At 40.7% G+C, this 19,061-nt stretch overlaps 1 protein-coding gene across 1 annotated transcript in view; it reads left to right on the forward strand.

Moving 5' to 3' along the window:
- TPH2 (tryptophan hydroxylase 2) overlaps nucleotides 1–19,061 on the forward strand; it is a 97,992-nt gene that overhangs the window by 41,150 nt on the left and 37,781 nt on the right. The window contains exons 7-8 of the mRNA XM_003906783.4: nucleotides 643–778; nucleotides 16,046–16,172. Coding sequence (XP_003906832.1) covers nucleotides 643–778; nucleotides 16,046–16,172 — 263 coding nt within the window. The remainder of the gene's footprint in view (nucleotides 1–642; nucleotides 779–16,045; nucleotides 16,173–19,061) is intronic.

Genomic DNA, 19,061 nt, shown 5'->3' on the forward strand with positions numbered 1-19,061 from the left:
TTAGACTGAGAACACTCACAACTAATTCAATTAGTGGTATAGGACAGTTTTATAGACTTTATTGTATTCTTACTTTGTTTCCTCTTACCATAAACCAATAGAGCATGTAGGGCTTTGGTGTACCTCTTTAAATCATGATGATTAATATAACATCAAAGAAAACAATATAGAATGAAGGAGTTAGCGGGTATGGGCAATAGAAAGCCTCAGTGTGAACTGATTTGAAGATGCTAGTGAAGGGGGTGCTTAGCTGTGTGTCACTGAACACATGCACACAGAAGAGATCCCTAGGAAGGTCTCTTAGAAAGATACCAGGTGATGTGGAACCACACAACATCTGATTTCTGAGATTTCTTATCCTAATTGGGCTTCTGAATTTAAATCTCTAAATACTTTTTTCACCCTTCTTTTCATTTTTTTGAATGTCTTGTTCTCCTGGAAACCATCATTTGAGAGTGATTTTAGTCATCAGAAGCACCAAACATGATAGCTGTTAACAGTATATGTCATTCAGTTGTCAAGAGGTTTATGACCTTGATTACTTTGTTTCTGGATCTTCCTTATAAATCGTGGAAGCTTCTGCTTGGGCCCTCAAGTCTTGCTGGGTTAATATTTAGTTGGCTCTTTCTGTTGCCTTTTTAGAAAGGTCTGGCTTCACCGTGAGGCCGGTGGCTGGATACCTAAGCCCACGAGACTTTCTGGCGGGACTGGCCTACAGAGTGTTCCACTGTACCCAGTACATCCGGCATGGCTCAGATCCCCTCTACACCCCGGAACCGTGAGTACCTACATTAAAGCCCAGGCCGGACAGAGACCACCACACCACAAAGTGGTCAATGATCCCTTTACTTGAAAATGACTTCGGCCCTGTTTTACTTCCAAACTAATTTCTTTGAGTCAGTGAGAGTCACATCACTCACCTAAAGAAAAAAGGGCTCACTGAAGGTTCAGACTCCTCAGCTGGGTCCGTGGGGGTTCCTGATATTCCAGCTCTGGCTCGTTGCTCTAGCTTTACCCCAACACTGAGCCATCTGCTTGGCCAGATCTCCATTTCTGATGGGGAAGAGAAGGCACAGAAGTGTAAAGTAGACACTAACACATGGTCAGAACATGTGAGGCTTTCTCATTAGGAGGCCTCTTTCATGTGAAGGAGGTTCATGTCCACACACCATAGCAACTCATTACTAATCCCCTCTCATCTCTTTCATCACCTCCAAACTCAGAACTCTGTGCTTTGCTCTGCCTGCCATTTTAGTTTCTTGACCACTTCTCTAGTCCTGCCCGTCACCTCCAGATATAGATGAGGTTTGTGATTCTTCTCTGGTTCTGTCAGTTTTCCTTTGGGGCTTTTATCCATTCTCTCCTGGACAATGGGTAAGCTGGGAGTGGGGAGGGAAGCTAAGAGGTGATGCTATACTGCTCTGACATGGGTAGGAAGCAGGAGTAAGCTGGGAACACCCACATGTTAATCATTTGGCCTAATCACACATGGGATTGCACAGTCTCCAAGTGTGAAATGCCCTGTATCATATTTCTTTGAGTGCTTTAAAATATGTAACAAGTATTTACTGGGAGACAACTACATGCTTGGATTGTCTGGGAATGAGACAGCATTCCTGCCCTTCCAGGTGAATGGTGAAGACAATGGTTAGCATACAGACAGACAGATAGGTAATATGGTGTCAGGTGTAAGTGCTTCCATAAAGAGCTAATAAGTGCTGTGAAGACAAAGAGAGCATGGGGAGGAGACAGAGAGTCCTGGGTGCTGTTTTTTTGGATTGGGTCAGTACAGCTTCTTGGTAAACAACATCTGAGCAAAGACTTGAATGTGTATATGATGGGGTGGAGAATTTCAGGCCGAGAGAACAGCAAAAGCAGAGACCCTGAGGCTGGGAGCTCTGGGGTTCTTTTGCCTTCCTGGGCTCCATTAAAATGAGTGCCTTGCTTTAATCTTACCCCACTGTTCTTCAGGCCACTCAGGGTATCGCTTTGCTTATGATGCTGCTTTACTTGAATGCACTTGTGGTTAATGGGTTGCCATGGTCTTCACTGGGGAGCAGAGAAGCTTTTGAGGTTCAAGCAGTTAAGTAGCTGATGGTAGTGGAAGTGAGCAAGGATAAGTCAAGTCTCTGAAGCACCCCTCCTCTTCCTAGGCTGGCATAAGGCTCACTGTCCAGGTAGGTCCCTGTCGGGTCACTACCTTTTTTTTTTTTAAGCTTTTTTCGGCTTCCCTGAAAGTGTTTTCAGGGTAAACAAAGGTTACTTATAGGACCCCAGACATTTGGAAAAGAAATGCTTCTTTCAGTGGAGTGAGTGCTCAAAGAAGCATTGTCAGAGTTAGAAAGGCAATCTCTAAATCTAGCCCAGAGGGTTTACAAATGGCCCTGTTTACAAATAGAAGGCACTTTGTTAGTTCCCATTGAATAACTGGCCCTCCTGAGACCTGTGATAGCGTGCCAATAGGTATGCAGAGAGAGAGAGAGAGGCAAAGAAATGAGATGTTAGCCACAGAGGATACTGTGTTGCATTTTTACCAAAGTACTTTCGGCCAATTCATTCAGCAAACATTTATGTGCAATGCTAGCAGGGCGGTGCAGTGGATTCAGAGATAAATAAAATATAGTAGCTTTTTTGTTTGTTTGTTTTTTAAAGCAGCTCACATTCTGGCAGCAGAGATAGAAACATAAATAACTAGGAAATAGTGTGGTTAGGGTTATAATTAGTGTGTGTACAAAGTGCTGGAGAGCACAGAGGAAGGCACAGTCCTGAAAGGCTTTTCAGAGAACGTATAACCTGTGTGGGGGTCTGGAAGGATGAGCAGAAATTTCATTTTTGTACAAGGCTGGGTGGGGAGTGAAGGGGAAGCTTTCCAAGTCAGGAGAAACAGCAAGTGCAAAGTTGTGGAGACACGCAAGAGGCATACATGTGCAAGGCTTGTCAGACCAGAATAGCCAGGGTACAATTTATGTAGTAGGGATGAAATGTATCTTCAGGCCATGTTATAAATGACCATTTGTCAAACTAGGACATTTGGACTTTATTCTGTAGGCAATAAGGAGCTATCCAAGGTTCTTAAGCATAGTCAGGTATGTGTATTGGAGAAAAATGACTGGGGTAAGGACTGGGGAATTGTTGAGAATGAACCACATGGAAAACCGGCTGGGGAGCTCACATTCTATGAAGGAATATAGTTCATAAGGTGTGGAGCTAGATGAGGTCAGAGGTATAGTACAAGAGAGCACCTATTTGATGCCCTCTTAACACCATAGAGATGGAAGTAACAATATCCAGTGACTACAATAGGATTGAGACGAGGGGAGGGCCCCTAAGGTAATGCTAAGGTTTTTGTTTGGGATGCTGAGTGGAAAGTCATTTCTAATAATGACTGAGAATATTGGAGGAGGATCAAGCTTGGAGGGAAGAGAAAAGGAAAGAGGGAGGGAAGAGGAGGATGGGTTTAGGGTATGGTGTCTGTGAAGTGCCTATGGCTGGAACCTCCAGATGGAGAAGTTTCTCGTAGTTACAAATAAAGATGATAAGCTCAGAAGTGAATACAAAGCACCCACAATAGATTTGAGTAATTATTTTTCTCCCACGTCTCCTATGACTACACAGATAAGAGGAGACTAAGTCAGAGGATGGAAACTTGGGATTCACTAACTTGGGGTTGTTTTTACAAGCTCTTTATTTTTTGTGGGTTTCATATCATTTGTATTTTTTTTTTTTTTTGACAGAATCTCACTCTGTCACGTGCAGTGGTGCAATCTTGGCTTACTGCAACCTTTGCCTCCCGGGTTCAAGCAATTCTCCTGCCTTAGCCTCCTTAGTAGCTGGGATTACAGGCATGCACCACCATACCCAGCTAATTTTTTGTATTTTTAGTAGAGATGGGGTTTTGCTATGTTGGCCAGGCTGGTCTTGAACTCCTGACCTCGGGTGATCCACCTGCCTCGACCTCCCAAAGTGCTGGGATTACAGGCCATTCATTTGGTTTTTTAAATTATTACTTTATGAATAGGTAATACATATGCATAATTCAGAATTTAAAGTGCACTAAAAGGTATATACTGTGAACAGTGAGTTTCTTTCCATCCTCTGTCCCCTTGATACCCAGTGCATCCTCTCCAGAGGCAACCACTGCTACTAGTTTCCGTTTCATCCTTCCAGAAATATACTATGCAGACAAAATTCTCCGTAAAGATCTTTTTAATCCTTGTCTATTGCAAAGTCCTAAGTCCCTTCTCAGCCACATAGTTTGAATCTATGGGTACTATACTGGAAGGGATGTTTCCTGCCCAAGCACTTTCACAGGCATTGTCTTCGTAATGAAATCCCATTTCCTCAATTGAAAACCAACTGGAGGGCAGATTCTCCAATTTATGAAGTTCAGCTTGGCTACTGTGTTTGGTGCTTGTACTGTGCTTCCAAATAGCTGCTTTCAATTGCTGAACTGTTGTAGTGGAGGCTGCACTAATGAGACAAAGGTGAGCCCTGAAGACCCAGGTAGAAAGGAGCATGAAGCAACAAAAAAGACATTATCTGAAAAGAGAATTTTATTTTCGCTTTCAGTCTGGTAGAATGGATTTTGCCATCACAGCTTTCAACACACACTGGATTTTAAACATATCTTCGACTTCTTTTTACATTTTACAATTTTAAAGGCTCTGACTTCTCTAAACCTGGTACACTGGAAACCAAACCTCGCCATTACACAATATATTCCTGTAACAAATCTTCACATGGATCCCCTGAATCTATCAAAAGAAAAAAACAGTGATGGCAGATTAGACTGGTTTCCTGGGCGAAAGTTTTCCGGCCTGGAGGACAATAGAGAACCCCTGGTGAATTAGTGACTTCTGGTTTTCCTGGTGGGAGGAGTTGCTTTTCTATGCATTAATGCCTGGATTGAAAGGTCACTGATCTACTAGAAGAGGAAATGGACTCTTGCCTTTTCTCCCTTTGAGCAGTGCCTGAGGCAATGAATCTGCATTTCAGTATTGCCTGGCTGCATGCTTTGATCAGCTGTGATTGCAATGTTCTCACTAATCGGGTAAGGAAGTTTGCAAATAATTTCCTTTAAAAAAAATCAACTGGGCCAAATTCAAAGTTATTCCAATTGTACCTTCCCTCTCACTCACTGGAATGAGAGGGAAAGATGCAGAGTTCCAAGTTATGTAGCTATGTGAGCATCGCCTGGCATGTGTACAGTGGCAGAACAAAATCTTGAGAAGTTCTCGATCTCCCTGATCTCATTTTTGTCTCTCTGGGAAGTCCATTGTGCGCGCTCTCATGCTATGCCCTCCTGCCACCTCATCTTCTTTTAGAACAGGGTTACTTGCAGATCCGAGGCAGAGAGGGTGCAGTGTATCAGGAAAGCAGTCCTCCTTCAACCCTGGGCCCTGTGGATCGGAATGGAGAGTCAGGCAGAGAGAGGAGAGAGAGAGAGAGAGAGAGAGGGCACAAACCCTGGCAACTAGCAGAGTGTGAGCCCCTAAGGTTCGTGGTCAGATGCCTCAGTGGTCTGTTTAAAAGGCAAAGTGGGGGCGCAGTCTGCTAGGTAGGAACAATAACTCACAGTTCTTTTTACTGGCTGTCAGCTTGGCATATATGGGTGCGGTGTTCTATTTCTAATGCCAAGGCAGCACCCTTTGCTGTGTTGTTCCTATTCCACACATCTCTTCTTTTCTGCCGGTGTCACTTTTCAAATCAAAGAGCAAACTTTCAGCATTAAGGAATAATTCAGGGTACCAGTGACTAATACTGCAACTTATATTGCCATAATACAATGAGATACATTTGTGTTAAGGAACATCTTTTTTGTTGCAGTCGACCAGTTTAGAGGCAATTAATGTTATTATTAAATATAACTGTTTAAAGGCTTTGCAGTCAGGTGATTTTTCTTATAATTGCTGCTGTTTAATTTTATAAGGAAAATAAAAGTGAATTATTTCTGACACTATTTTTCATCCATTTCTAAGTAAAGTAAATGAATTTTTTGCTTAACCCTTGCTTATTAGGAAAGCTTGGTTGCTCCCGTCTTGATTGAACAGATGCCTCTCACTAGGTCCATAATGAGAGGAAAAATATGAAGTTTTCTTTCCCAACTTTTCCTCCTTGTTCCCACCTGAGAGGTTCTGGGACTTGGGCCCTGGCTGTTGTTGGTGTTTTTAATATCGGGCCTTGCTGAAGTCATCTCAGCATGGTCTTCCTGCAGAGCTGGGAGGATAAACCAGAGCTTTATGGAGTTTAACCTGCATGCCCACGAGCTGTGTTTAGCTTAAACTTGTTCTTTCCCACAGGACATGCGAGCCTGGTGCCAAGCTTCCTGCTCATCCACCTGGCTTCTTCCATAGCACTATTACCATTCTTGCTGCTCAGGATTGCAGAGCAGAATTATTACCAGTGATTCTTGGAAAATGGCATGTTCCCAGAAAGCCGGTCCCATCTGGCCTCCCTTTCCTGCTTTGTAACTGGTGCATATACCCTCAGTTTGGTAGCCATCCTCTAACTTAAGAGAAGTCTGGTTTGGGCTATACTGAGGGTCAGTTAAGATGTTAGTGGCCTCAAGACCTGAAAATACTTGAACTCCTTCCATCCTCTAGCATAGATAATCTTGACAGCAACCACAACAGCAGTAGCAACAATACTTTTACTATGAATAGCAAACAAACATGTCTACTATATATCAACTGGACACAGGTTTACTGTTAATAGCACCTGACACTATTTTTTGTGTTATGTATGGATGAACTCACCTAATAGTACAACACTTTGAGTTGTTATTATTATTATTCTGAGTTTATAGATGAGGAAATGAGGCACAGAAAGGTTAAATACATTGCCCAAGGTAACATAGCTGGTAAGTACGTGAGTCAGGGTTTGAAATTCAGGAGTAATACCAGCACCTGTGGGCTTAGCCACTATTTTGTTAATCAGTAACACTAAACAGAAATACTCACAACTTATTTCTATGCTGAGGGTGAATAGCATTTTTGTTGTTGTTTTCCAATGGTACATTTTGTAGAAGAGATTTGAAAAGACTCCTTTCTTTTTTTTTTTTTTTTTTTCAGATGGAGTCTCACTCTGTTGCCTAGGCTGGAGCACAGTGGTGCGACCTTGGCTCACTGTAACCTCCGTCTCCTGGATTCAAGTGATTCTCCTGCCTCAGCCTCCTGAGTAGCTGAGATTACAGGGGGCCGCCACTACAACTAGCTAATTTTTGTATTCTTAGTATAAATGAGGTTTTATCATGTTGGTCAGGCTTGTCTCGAACTCCTGACCTTGTGATCTGCCCACCTTGGCCTCTCAAAGTGCTGGGATTACAGGCATGAGCCACCGTGCCTGGCCTTGAAAGGGATACTTCCTTACTTTTATTTGGTGACCCTGATTTGCCAGAACCATAAGACTGTTTATGGCTATTATATAGTTTAGTGCTGTGCTGCTCCATCCAGTCCTTGGCCCAACTTCCTGGTTCCTTGGAGGCCCACCTTCTCCTTTGATTTTCACAAGGTCACAGTTGGTCTGCCCCATTTATCAAGAGGAGGAGGCATCTGCTGTCTCACTGGGAAAAAGAAGGGGACAGCACCTCTCTACAGTATTGAGCATATCTTATATGCTAGGCTTTTCTAAGCACTGCAGACCCAAATATGAACATGGCCTCACCTCTGTCCTGGAGAAACTTACTCCTTCTTAAGTGCTAAAGTACCTTCTGAGAGGGCAGTAATACAGATAGGAGACTGCTGTGTCCTCAGGCAGAAGGACCTGCCTGCCCAGAAATGTAGGCCCCACTCTCAGCTCCCAGCATGACTGTCAGCAAGCCATTTAACCTCCCTGTGTGAGCGATGATGAAATAACACTTTGATCTTTGGAGAGAAAAAAGCTTTATAAAAATACCAAGTAAGTCCACCCTTACTCGGCACCTCTTAAATTCATGTGGAGGGCTAATGTGCATCATAAAATTCCAGTGTGTCCTTAGTTACAAGGCCATGTTCCTAGACCTGGACTCCCAAGTTTTCAATCATAATATTGTGTCTAGTTTTGTGAAGTGCCTAAAAGCAAAAATAACCCCTGAGGCTTCTTATAGAGTCTTTTGTCTCAAGAGCTTATGCATTCTAACAATATACATTCTACTTTTTAAAAGTCCTATACATTATTTAAAATGTGCAGTGTGAAACCAAAATTGCATCTAAGTGTCTGCTGGAACCCTGTTTTTGTTCTTTTAGGCTGTTTTCTGTAGTGACTTGGGATAAGGCTTCAATGCTTCAGCCACCCTTCTTCTTCTTCTTCTTCTTTTTTTTTTTTTTTGCTGATTCAAAGCAGGATTCCTTATGTCACTCTTCCCTACCCCTGCACCCAGTTCTGTTTGCCTTGTGTGGAGCCCATAATCCAAAATTAGCACTCAGAAGTACCTGGCCCAAATCAAAATTTATATTCCTCCAGCACTCTGTAGTCAGGGAGAAGTTCATTATGTATTTTCAGGTGTGGAAGACTGAGATGACCAGGGAGAAATTTTTCCAGGAGTATTTGCATTTTTAAATTGCAAGTTCAGAAGAAGAAATCCAAAATGATTGAATTTTATGCAAGAAAGAAGTAATCACTGTTCATACCTCTTTACTACCGTGTAGAGAATTACATCTATGGATGGGCACAGAAGCCACCACAAGAGAGAAGGAAAGAGGGAGCAGACATTTCCCAAACACATTCTGTTTGTCTGGCATCATCCTACTCATCTCTATTAGGTCAACAGGATTGTCACCATTTTACAGATGGCAATTCCAAGGTTCAAAGAAGTCAGGTAATTTCCCTAAGGTTACACAACTAGAAAATAGCAAAACCAAGTTCTGGTCCAAAGCCTTTATGTGACACTGGAAATTAGAAAAACCATACTTGAGTTTCACTTGGATTCACTTCTATTTGGAGCAATAGAGCCCCATCATCACCTAGTCTATTCAGTTGAGTTAAAAAAGCAGTTATTGAGCCTATCTTATGTGCTAGGCTTTTCTAAGCACTGCAGACCCAAATATGAACATGGCCTAATCTCTATCCTAGAGAAACTTACTCCTTCTTAAGTGATAAAGTACCTTCTCAAAGGGCAAAACTTATTTGAGTATGATAGGCTTAGATATAAATACAATGTAATGTAATGAATAATAATACCTAACTGATGGGAACTAAGATTTTCCATGCATTCTCTTACTACATTGTTTAATAATGTAAGAGATGGCTGGGGGCAGTGGTTCACGCCTGTAATCCCAGCACTTTGGGAGGCCGAGATGGGCAGATCACCTGAGGTCAGGAGTTTGAGACCAGCCTGGCTAACATGGTAAAACCCCGTCTCTACTAAAAATACAAAAAAATTAGCTGGGTGTGGTGGCGGGTGCCTGTAATCCCAGCTACTCGGCAGGCTGAGGCAGGAGAATCTCTTGAACCCGGGAGGCGGAGCTTGCAGTGAGCTGAGATGGGGCTACTGCACTCTAACCTGGGCGATATGAGGGAAACTCCATCTCAATAAGAGAAAAAATAATATAAGAGAGAAGAAATCTTACAATCTCTATTTTATAGATGAGAAAACACTATGGCTGTGCTGTCCAATATGGTAAGATGTGGTTACCTACATTTATTAATTAAAATTAAATAAAAGTACACATTTAGTTCTTCAGTAGCACTAGTGACATTTCAAGTGTTCAGTAGACACCTGTGTCAAGTGGCTATTATATTGGATGGTACAGCTACAGAACATTTTTATTGTTGCAGACAGTCCCATTGGACAGTGCTGCTCTAAGTAATTTGCCTACAAAAGAATATGAGAGATGAACTTAAGTCTGACACTAGGGTATATGCTTTTGACTGTTGTGTTATATTGCTTTCTTAATACACTGAACTTGGAGAGGTGGAGAGAAAGTTAAATATCTCTTATTTCTCCAATAAATAAGAAATACTTCAGAAATGGTGGGTTTATTAGGTCATACTTGCATTGCTATAAAAAATACCCGAGACTGGGTAATTTATAAAGAAAAGGGGTTTAATTGGCTCATGGTTCTGCAGGCTGCACAGGAAGCATAGTAGCATCTGTTTCTGGGGAGACCTCAGGAAGCTTCCAGTCATGAGGGAAGGCAGAAAGGGAACAGGCACTTCACATGACAAAAGGAGGAATGAGAGAGAGAGAGTTAGAGGGGGTGTGCAACACACTTTTAAATGACCAGATCTAGGGAGAACTCACTCACTATCCTGAGGACAGCACCGAGAGGATGGTGCTAAATCATTCATGAGAAATCCACCCCCGTGATCTAGTCACCTCCCACCAGGCCCCACCTTCAACATTGGGGATTACATTTTAACATGAGATTTTGGTTGGGTACAAATATCTAAGCTATATCAGTAGGGAGCTAGTGACATACCAAACAGAATTTCCATTGCAGTCTTTCTGTGGTCCCTCTAAGAACTGGAAATTGTTTCTTTTGATGCATCAGGAAAGTTTGTACTTGCTATTTGATTGCCTTTTTCTGAAACCAGATGGTGACTTTTGCTAGGAGTTATTCTAAGATTATGCCTTGTTTACTTTTAAGCCCGAGTTCCTAATATAGCACCTGGTACAAATAGGCACACAATGAACTAAATTTTAAGAAAGACAACTATAATATCTGCCAGTCTTAAAAGAATTGTAATAAAGAAGAGAAACATCAGTGCACGCCCATGTGATTCCTAAGGGAAAAAGCAAAGAAGATTTTCTCCAGGGCAACATCCAGGTGCCCGACTTTAAAAAAAAAAAGAAAAAGAAAAAAAGTGACTTTGTAGTTATACTATGATAGGAATATAAGAAGGAGTGAGCATAAGAATTGCCTAAAATCTTATCTGGGTCAGATTTTACAGTATGCTATTTTAAATCGAAACTAAAGAAACTCTGTATATGGCTCCAAAATAAGCCCTGAGAGAAAGTTGCCTCACTACCAAGTTAATTCCCCTTATCATCTTTTGCAATGAAAGCAAACCAAGTCACCTGTCTGCAATGCATCCCAGTGTGTTATCCCACATTACTTGCATTTACCCACCAAATGTTGTGTGAAAGCCGAAAAACGCACCCTATTTTGCCTCCCAGCTCATCCTCCTGCTTCCTTTTATTAATGCAAAGTTTCCACCTCTCCCACTCATCTGCCTTTCCTTCTCTTCATGATTTAGCTAAAGTGTTGGCTTCTGTGTCATTTAGAGCAAACAAAACCTATAGAAATACGTTTTAACAGACAGATGTGCAGATTTGGGATGGGAAGCAAATGTTGGACGCTCACTCAATGCCTCGTAAAGGCTTTAATTTACACCAAAAATAAAAAGGAGTTGTTCAACATGTAGTGCAAGGAGTCAGCTTTGAAAACTGATAAGAGGAGGAAAATGCCAGACTCATTTTGAATTTGAACTTAACAACCAGAACCCTTATTTCTTCATAGCAAAATGATGGCTACTTTCTTGGACTGAGTTAAGAATTTCCCAGAGACATTTCACCGAGGCTCCTTTGTGGACCTATTTCTGCAGGCTTTAGAATCCCCCTAGCAGGGCTTATCAGAGAAGATTCCAATTTAGAGCAGCAAAAGTTTAGTGTCTGATATCAGCTCTTGCTTTTTTTTTTTTTTTTTTTTTTAATAAAAAGGAGACATGATGTTTTACAGTGTTAACAGCTTTGAAAGGTCTTGTATTTCCAGTGAACAGAGCACGTTTGTAAAAAGGACTCTAAAAAGCATTATTCAGGCAAAAATGTATCAAAGCAATGGGAGTTAAAAAGAGAAAAGTTTGCTGATGTAGAGATTGGAGGCAGCATGTGCTGACAGGTGCAATTATGGCCAAATAATTGAATCTTTTTGGAGAGATCTGGTGAGATAAGGCAATAGTCGTGAACTCACATCAGAAACCTGTTCATAATTAGATACTCAGGGGTTCGGCTGTGGATGATACAACCAAAGTAGGGATCTCAAACTACTTTACATGCAGGACCCAGTGCAGTGGCATTTGCACTTTGTAAAATAAAGTTTAATAGCATAATTTCAGCCCAGCAGACCTTAATTGGTACAGAGGTTAGAGAGAAGGTTTTTGCGGTCTGCAGTCTCCTTCAGACTACTCATAGCCTGGAACCCCTTTCTGCCCCAAAGAGTGGAGGTCACTTCAGCTTCTAAGTCCTCTGGTCTCAGAGAATCTAAAAAACGTAAACTTTTCAAAGTTAATGAATTGCTTTTATTAGTAATGTTAAAAATCTTTGCTCTCTGGTTGAAGAGTTTCCAGGCACTTCAATTTCCTTTGTCTACATGTACCTTAGCCAAAGACAGTGGGATAGAGAACAATATGGTGTTTATTTCTGAGAATGTTTCGCCAAAGACATAAAATATAATAACCTTGTTCTTGGTCTTGAAATACAGGTGCTCAAAGCCTTGGCCCCATGACATACTGTGTCCACACTTTGTTCAGGAATCTGAAGGGAAGGTCTTTCTCAGGGTCTCTGCATGGAAATGGAGCTGAGAAGAGGGCACAAGCTAGCAAAATACAGCATAATCATTTCTACTTGTAATAGAGAAAGGGTATATCTGAGGTTCCATTAATAATTCTGCTAGACATCTCGCTTCAGGCTTTCATTCTTAATGAAACAATATAACTCACTCTGCCGTATTGTATGATTCTTTTCTTCCAAATTTATAACTTCTTTTATCCTCTTCTTTGTGTAGTTAGATTACTTTGTTATTGTGATGGTATTAAAGGTTCTTAAGTTGGCTAGTGAGTTATAGGTTTCTGATAATGACATCTTAACACTCAGGTGATAGCTCCTTTTTCTACCATGGAGAACTGACTCCTGAATGTCTTTGGATCTCTAGTATTTTCCTAACTGCTAACTTTTCACCTTACCTTCTACCAGTAAGCTTTTGGACTCCATTAGTATCTAAGTAGACAGAAGACTGTCTTTTGGATTGGCCTTCTTCAAGTATTTAACAAGTTCAAAGGTAAATTCCGTATTGCACCAAGCATCTAACACCACTGTAGCTTTGACCTACCCTATTCTCTTCTTACGTTATGAAGCATTTAGCACAGTGCCTGGCTCATAGTAAGCATTCACTATAATTGTTACTTTAGTTTCTGCTCATCTTGTTTATGCAATGAGAGAATACTCATCATCTTCAGTATTTTCTTGGAGTTGACATAGTGACTAATTTAAAATTATTGTTGCCACATCTTTTGCCTGGATCAGTGGGAGCTCTTTAGCATTTACATCATGAGCTACAATGGAGGTTTTCAGATTTTTCCATGGTGGGTTACTTGATCTTAATTCCAATATTGGCGCAGGCGGCATGACCTTTTAAAAAATTGATCAGAAGAATGAGTCCATAGGGTCCACTCCCGGCTTAGAAGTATTGGACTTCTAACTGAATCAAATGCACATGGAGAAGGAATTAGTTACCCATCTACCTCTCAGTCACCACCTTTCATTATTCTTCAGTATCATGATGTAATTTTATTGGGATTAAACTTGAGCAGCTCTCGATTACATAATCACATTCAGTTGTAGTTTTAAGTACTGGTTGCTTGAAGCTTGCTAGGAGAGCTCCTAGAGTCATCAGTTATGACAGTGAATCTCAGCCCTGGCTGTGTCTTATTATCACCTGGTGAGAGTTTTAAAAAAAAATGCTCAGGTTTATCTCAGGGAGCCTGATTGAATTAGTCTAAGGCAGGGCCTAGTCATTCGGTATTTTTAAAACACTCCTCAAGTGATTTGGAAAGTTGAGAAGCACTGAGTTGGAGGAAAAGAGACTTAGGAAATACTGACTACATTTCTTACTTGTGCTAGCTAGCTTGACTAAACTCTCTTCCTACGGCCTAAGCTATGTACGCCCCAGCCCCTTTCTTGCTTACACCATATCTACAAATTGAAACAACAGAGAGCTGAAAGAGTGTAGGTTTGGAGTTCAAAAAATTTGATTTCGAACCTTGTCTCTGGGCTGGGTGCAGTGGCTTATGCCTATAATTCCAGCACTTTGGGAGGCCGGGGTGGGAGGATTGCTTGAGGTCAGAAGTTCAAGACCAGCCTGGGCAACATTGTGAGGAACCCCTCCCAACTTCCACCCCTGACATTTCTACAAAAAATTAGCCAGGTGTGGTGGCATGTGCCTGTAGTCCCAACTGCTTGAGGGGCTGAGGTGGGAGGATTGCTTGAGCCCACGAGGTCCAGGCTGCAATGAGCTGTGATTGCACTACTGTCCTCTAGCCTGAGCAACAAAGGGAGATCCTGATTAAAAGAAAAGAATTGTCTCTGTCTTTGCTAAAAATGTGGTAGCTTAGGAAAAGATTCTTAGATTTACTAAATTTTAGCTTCCTCATTTGTTAAATTGGAATAATAAAGCTTCTCTTATTTATATTTATTATTCCTTTATAAAACACGTAAGGAAAGAGTCAGTTACCAATGTTACTTGAAAACATTTAGCACATTACCTAGTACATAGTAGGAGCTCAGTATATTCTCTCTCTCTTCTTTATTTTTCATTTCTTCATATGTAAAATGAAGGGCTTGGATTACATTTAAATGCCCCTATACCCTGAAATCCAGTGCATCTGCTTCTTTGCCATAAGCAATGCGATTGCAGAATAACAACCTCATATTCCTTTTTTTTAAAAAAAAAACAAATTCAGTTCAGTTCATGTACAGAAAAGGAAGTTATTGACACAGTTGACAAGAGATGAATTTGGAGTTTGTTTCAGTATCCTGTTCACTATTCTCAATTGGCTGCCCTTTCAACCTGCTCTCTATGAAGTAACTGGCCAAGGTTGGGGATATGGTTTGGGTTGTGAGAATAAGACTTTTTGATTGAGTGATTGAGTGATGCTATCTATTTCATGTGGGCATCAATCTTGGCTCTTGACCATCATTCATTTGCTTCAACTGTGTGACCATCCAACATACTTTATAATTGTGATAATGGTAGCACCTGGTATTTGTATTCTAGCACCTATTTGAAGTGATAGATTTCAGAGGAGTACAAGTGAAATCAAAAATATCTTTTAATTACTACCTAGGTAATTGGTATTTTTTTTGGTCAGTAATTTAAAATGTTCCTGCATCTCAATCCATTCCCAGACAACCATAGGGGAATTCATTCCATTACAGCTTGGTATCATGGAACAGTTCATTATTCATGGCAATGACTCAGGAAGGCATCTGCCTTGTATTGTTGTGAAAGATACCTGTCTTTTGCCCACTTATCTGGCTCCAAATGAAAGCTCAGACAAATGAGAGGGGTTCCAGGCTTCTATTATTACCTAGTTCAGGCTAACCAAAGCAGAGAACTGGGAGATTCTTATAGTGTGTTATCACGAGAAAGTTGCTTATATTAGAGGTATAAATCATCTACTGGAAAAGCTACTTTGATGATGATGACAATAGAATCCTCTCCCGTTACCCATTGCCTGGCAAAGTGTAACAGAGTTGCAGTACAACTTAAGGGTTAACAGCAAAAGTTTAAAAATCATGACAAATTGGATTCCAATTTTGCCTTCCTCACTATGGCTCTATGATCTCAGTCACAACTACTCAACTCTGCAGTGTGGTCAAAAGCGCCACAGGTAATACACAAGTGAATGGGCATGGCTATATTCAAGTAAAACTTTTTTTTACAAAAACAGGCAATGGAACAGATTTGGACTGTGGCTGTTGTTTTCCTATCCGTGATCTATAGGATCCTGTGCTAACAAGTTACTTCAATTCTCTAAGGTTATTTTGAGAATAAAAGAGATAATGCATACAACAAAACACCTACCATGTACTTGGCATATAGTAAGAACTTGAAAATGGTAGTTGCTTTTATGTTATTAAAATATTATATATCATATGTTTTAATTGCTGTTAATTATGAGATGCACTGGGATTTCAGACATATTAAAATGATTAAAAAGTCCAAGGATTGATGAACTATAGTAACTAATTAATTATAGTGACAAGGTCTTATTTAGGATTTTAAGTTGTGTTCTACCAGTGGTAATTTAAAGCTTCTTATACAACATGTCTTTGTGATGTCTTTGTCAGAGACACATGCCATGAACTCTTGGGACATGTTCCACTACTTGCGGATCCTAAGTTTGCTCAGTTTTCACAAGAAATAGGTCTGGCGTCTCTGGGAGCATCAGATGAAGATGTTCAGAAACTAGCCACGGTGAGTTCATTTTCAACTTAAAACCAGTTATATTTATGTCCATTTGTAAGGTAAAGAAAGCTTCAGGGTTATTGACTATGAGTTATCGGTAAATTTTCTGGAGAAAGCATGGTGAACTTACCTTTTCCTGTGTTGTATTCTTTTGAAGCACAATGAGTTCTCAGCTTATTGACCACCAAAACATTTGTATTTTATCATTCTTATTCAGGGGTCAGCTAGAGATAAAGGGCTAGATAGTAAACATATTAGGTTTGTGGGTTGTAAGGTCTCTGTCAGAATTACTCAGCTCAGCCACTGTGGTATGAAAGCAGCCACAGACAACAAAAAAGTAAATAAATGAGTGTGACTGTGTCCCAATAAAACTTTATTTATAAAAGCTGGTAGTGGTCCAGATTTATCCTGTGTGCTGTGGCTTGCTGACCCTCACAGAAATATTAGTAATAGTAAAAGGCATGCATTTATGATAAAGTAGGGGTTGCCCCTAAAACTATCTCTGATTATTCTAGATGGTTGTAGTCAGACATAATTTGAGTCAACAACCAGTAAGATACTCAGGCTCAACAATTATTCTAAGTACAAAGCCAGAAAAATATTTAATGGGTGTTACAGTATCTTCCTAAAACTGAAGTTCTTCTGAAAACAAGCAATATGAGAGGAAAGGTCTAATGTTGGCTGCTACCTTTAAGATGCTGAAGGACCAAATCTAACATGCTCATATGCCTTACCCTAGCTCCATTTCTAAGGGTCCAGGAAGAGAAAAAGCAGTTTTAGCCAACCCATCACCTACAGGGACCAGTCAGTTAGCCTAGTGAGCAAAACCACCAGGGGATGAAAAATGTGTTCTTAAATTGTATGTATTCAGCACAGGTACACAACAGTGGCATATTTGATATGCAGGAATATTCTTCATTTCCGCTCAGAAATAAGTTTTCTCCTGGATTTCTTGAAAACACACAGACCTTTCAGTACATCTTTTGTTTCCTACTTTTGATAAAGATATAGGAACTGGGAAATATTTCTCAACTAAAAGTTAAATAGCAATGCAGAAGCCATCTAAATGGCAAGGACCTCTGGGGTCAGTATGGAGATGAATAGTCTCTGGTGGTGGCTGTGGTGGATGAGGGACAGCGTGTCTCTTGTATAGCAGGTGCTCAGCTTCCACTGCTTGTTACCAGAGGTGGGATGTAGGACTTTGTGTTGCTAGAAATCTCCTAAATTTTTTTAGAGAGACTGGCAATCTAGATTTCTAAATGAAATGTAATTATTTTTAAATGTTGGCTTATTAAAAAAAATCCCACTATTATGAGCTGAAGAAAATATATTTGTAGACTGAATCTAGATCTTGACTTCCAATGTGTAACTTCTGGTATAAGGATTGTATCTCATGTATATTGGCTATCCATCATGATATAATAAATTATCTCAAAGCTTAGTGGCTTAAAACAACAAACATCTGTTATATCATAATTTCTATGGTTGGAAATTTGAAAGCAGCTTAGCTGAGTGGTTCTGGCTCAGGGACTCTCAGGAGGTTGTAGTCAAGATGCTGGCTGGGCCTGTAATTGTCTGATGGTTTGGGAATTGGCTTCCAAAATGGCTCACTCATGTGGCTATTGGCAGGAGGCCTCAGTTCCACACTGTGTGCGTCTCTCCTTAGGCTACTTATGACATGGCCACTGGCATCCTCCACAAGTGATGAGAGAGAGTGAGAGCAAGGAGAAAGCTGTCATATCTTTTGTGGCTTGATCAGATGCTGTTCACATTGGCCATATTCTGTTCATTAGAAGGGACTCATTTCAGCCCACACTCAACTGGAGTGGAATTAGTTTTCACCATTTGGAAAAAGGATTGGCAAAGTATTTGTGGATATATTTTAAAACCACCATATCGTAAGTTGTTTAGTTCTGAAACCTTGGTTCTGGTTTTAAATGCCTTGTTTTGGAACCTTTTCTGTGCCTTTCAGATTTGCCTTGACATTTTCTGGTTTCATTCTTTGACTTCCTTCCGTCTATACCCTTGATCATGGAGCAAGATATATTGCTCACTTGTCTGACTTTGAATAGCCATAAACTGATACTCGATGGCCAGGCTGTGTGGAGCTGACTTGTGTGCGTGTGTGTGTGTGTGCATTTGTGCATGTGAACATGTGCATCCAAATAGAGGAGAAGAAGAAAAGCAGAAGTTTATGAATGTAAATGTAGGTGGATCCTCGTGAGTGCTGTTAATCCTTTTTTTGTTTTATTTTTATTATTATTATTATTTTGAGAAAGAGTCTCCCTCTGTTGCCCAGGCTGGAGTGCAGTGGTGCAATCTCGACTCACTGCAAGCTCCGCCCCCCAGGTTCATGCCATTCTCCTGCCTCAGCCTCCTGAGTAGCTGGGACACAGGCGCCCGCTACCATGCCTGGCTAATTTTGTTTTGTATTTTTAGTGGAGATAGGGTTTCACTGTGTTAGCCAGGATGGTCTCGATCTCCTGACCTCATGATCGGCCTGCCTTGGCCTCCCAAAGTGCTGGGATTACAGGCGTGAGCCACCGCGCCTAGCCTGTTAATCTCTTTTTTAAAAGCAGTGACATGAATACTGTTTTATTGTCCTTTATTTTTATAGTCCATCAAATTATGATTAATTAATTCCATCATTCAAATTACACTTGTAAGGAATATGACATTGTCCTCCCCACTTTTTGGAAAATTATAGCTTATATCGACAAAACAGATTTTTTAAGAGGAAGTTTGTACTGAATCTTTAAAGATGAGAAAAGATAGTCAAGTGGAGAAGAGTGAAAGAGGGAATAGAGGAATAGTTTCAGTCAGAATAATCTCTCCGGTTTGGCAGGGCTGTGTTCCTTTATGGGGGCTCTGGGGCATGATCTGTTTTGTTGCTTTTTC

This window comes from Papio anubis, chromosome 9 (genome assembly GCF_008728515.1).
Source record: "Papio anubis isolate 15944 chromosome 9, Panubis1.0, whole genome shotgun sequence".
NCBI classification, from domain to species: domain Eukaryota; kingdom Metazoa; phylum Chordata; class Mammalia; order Primates; family Cercopithecidae; genus Papio; species Papio anubis.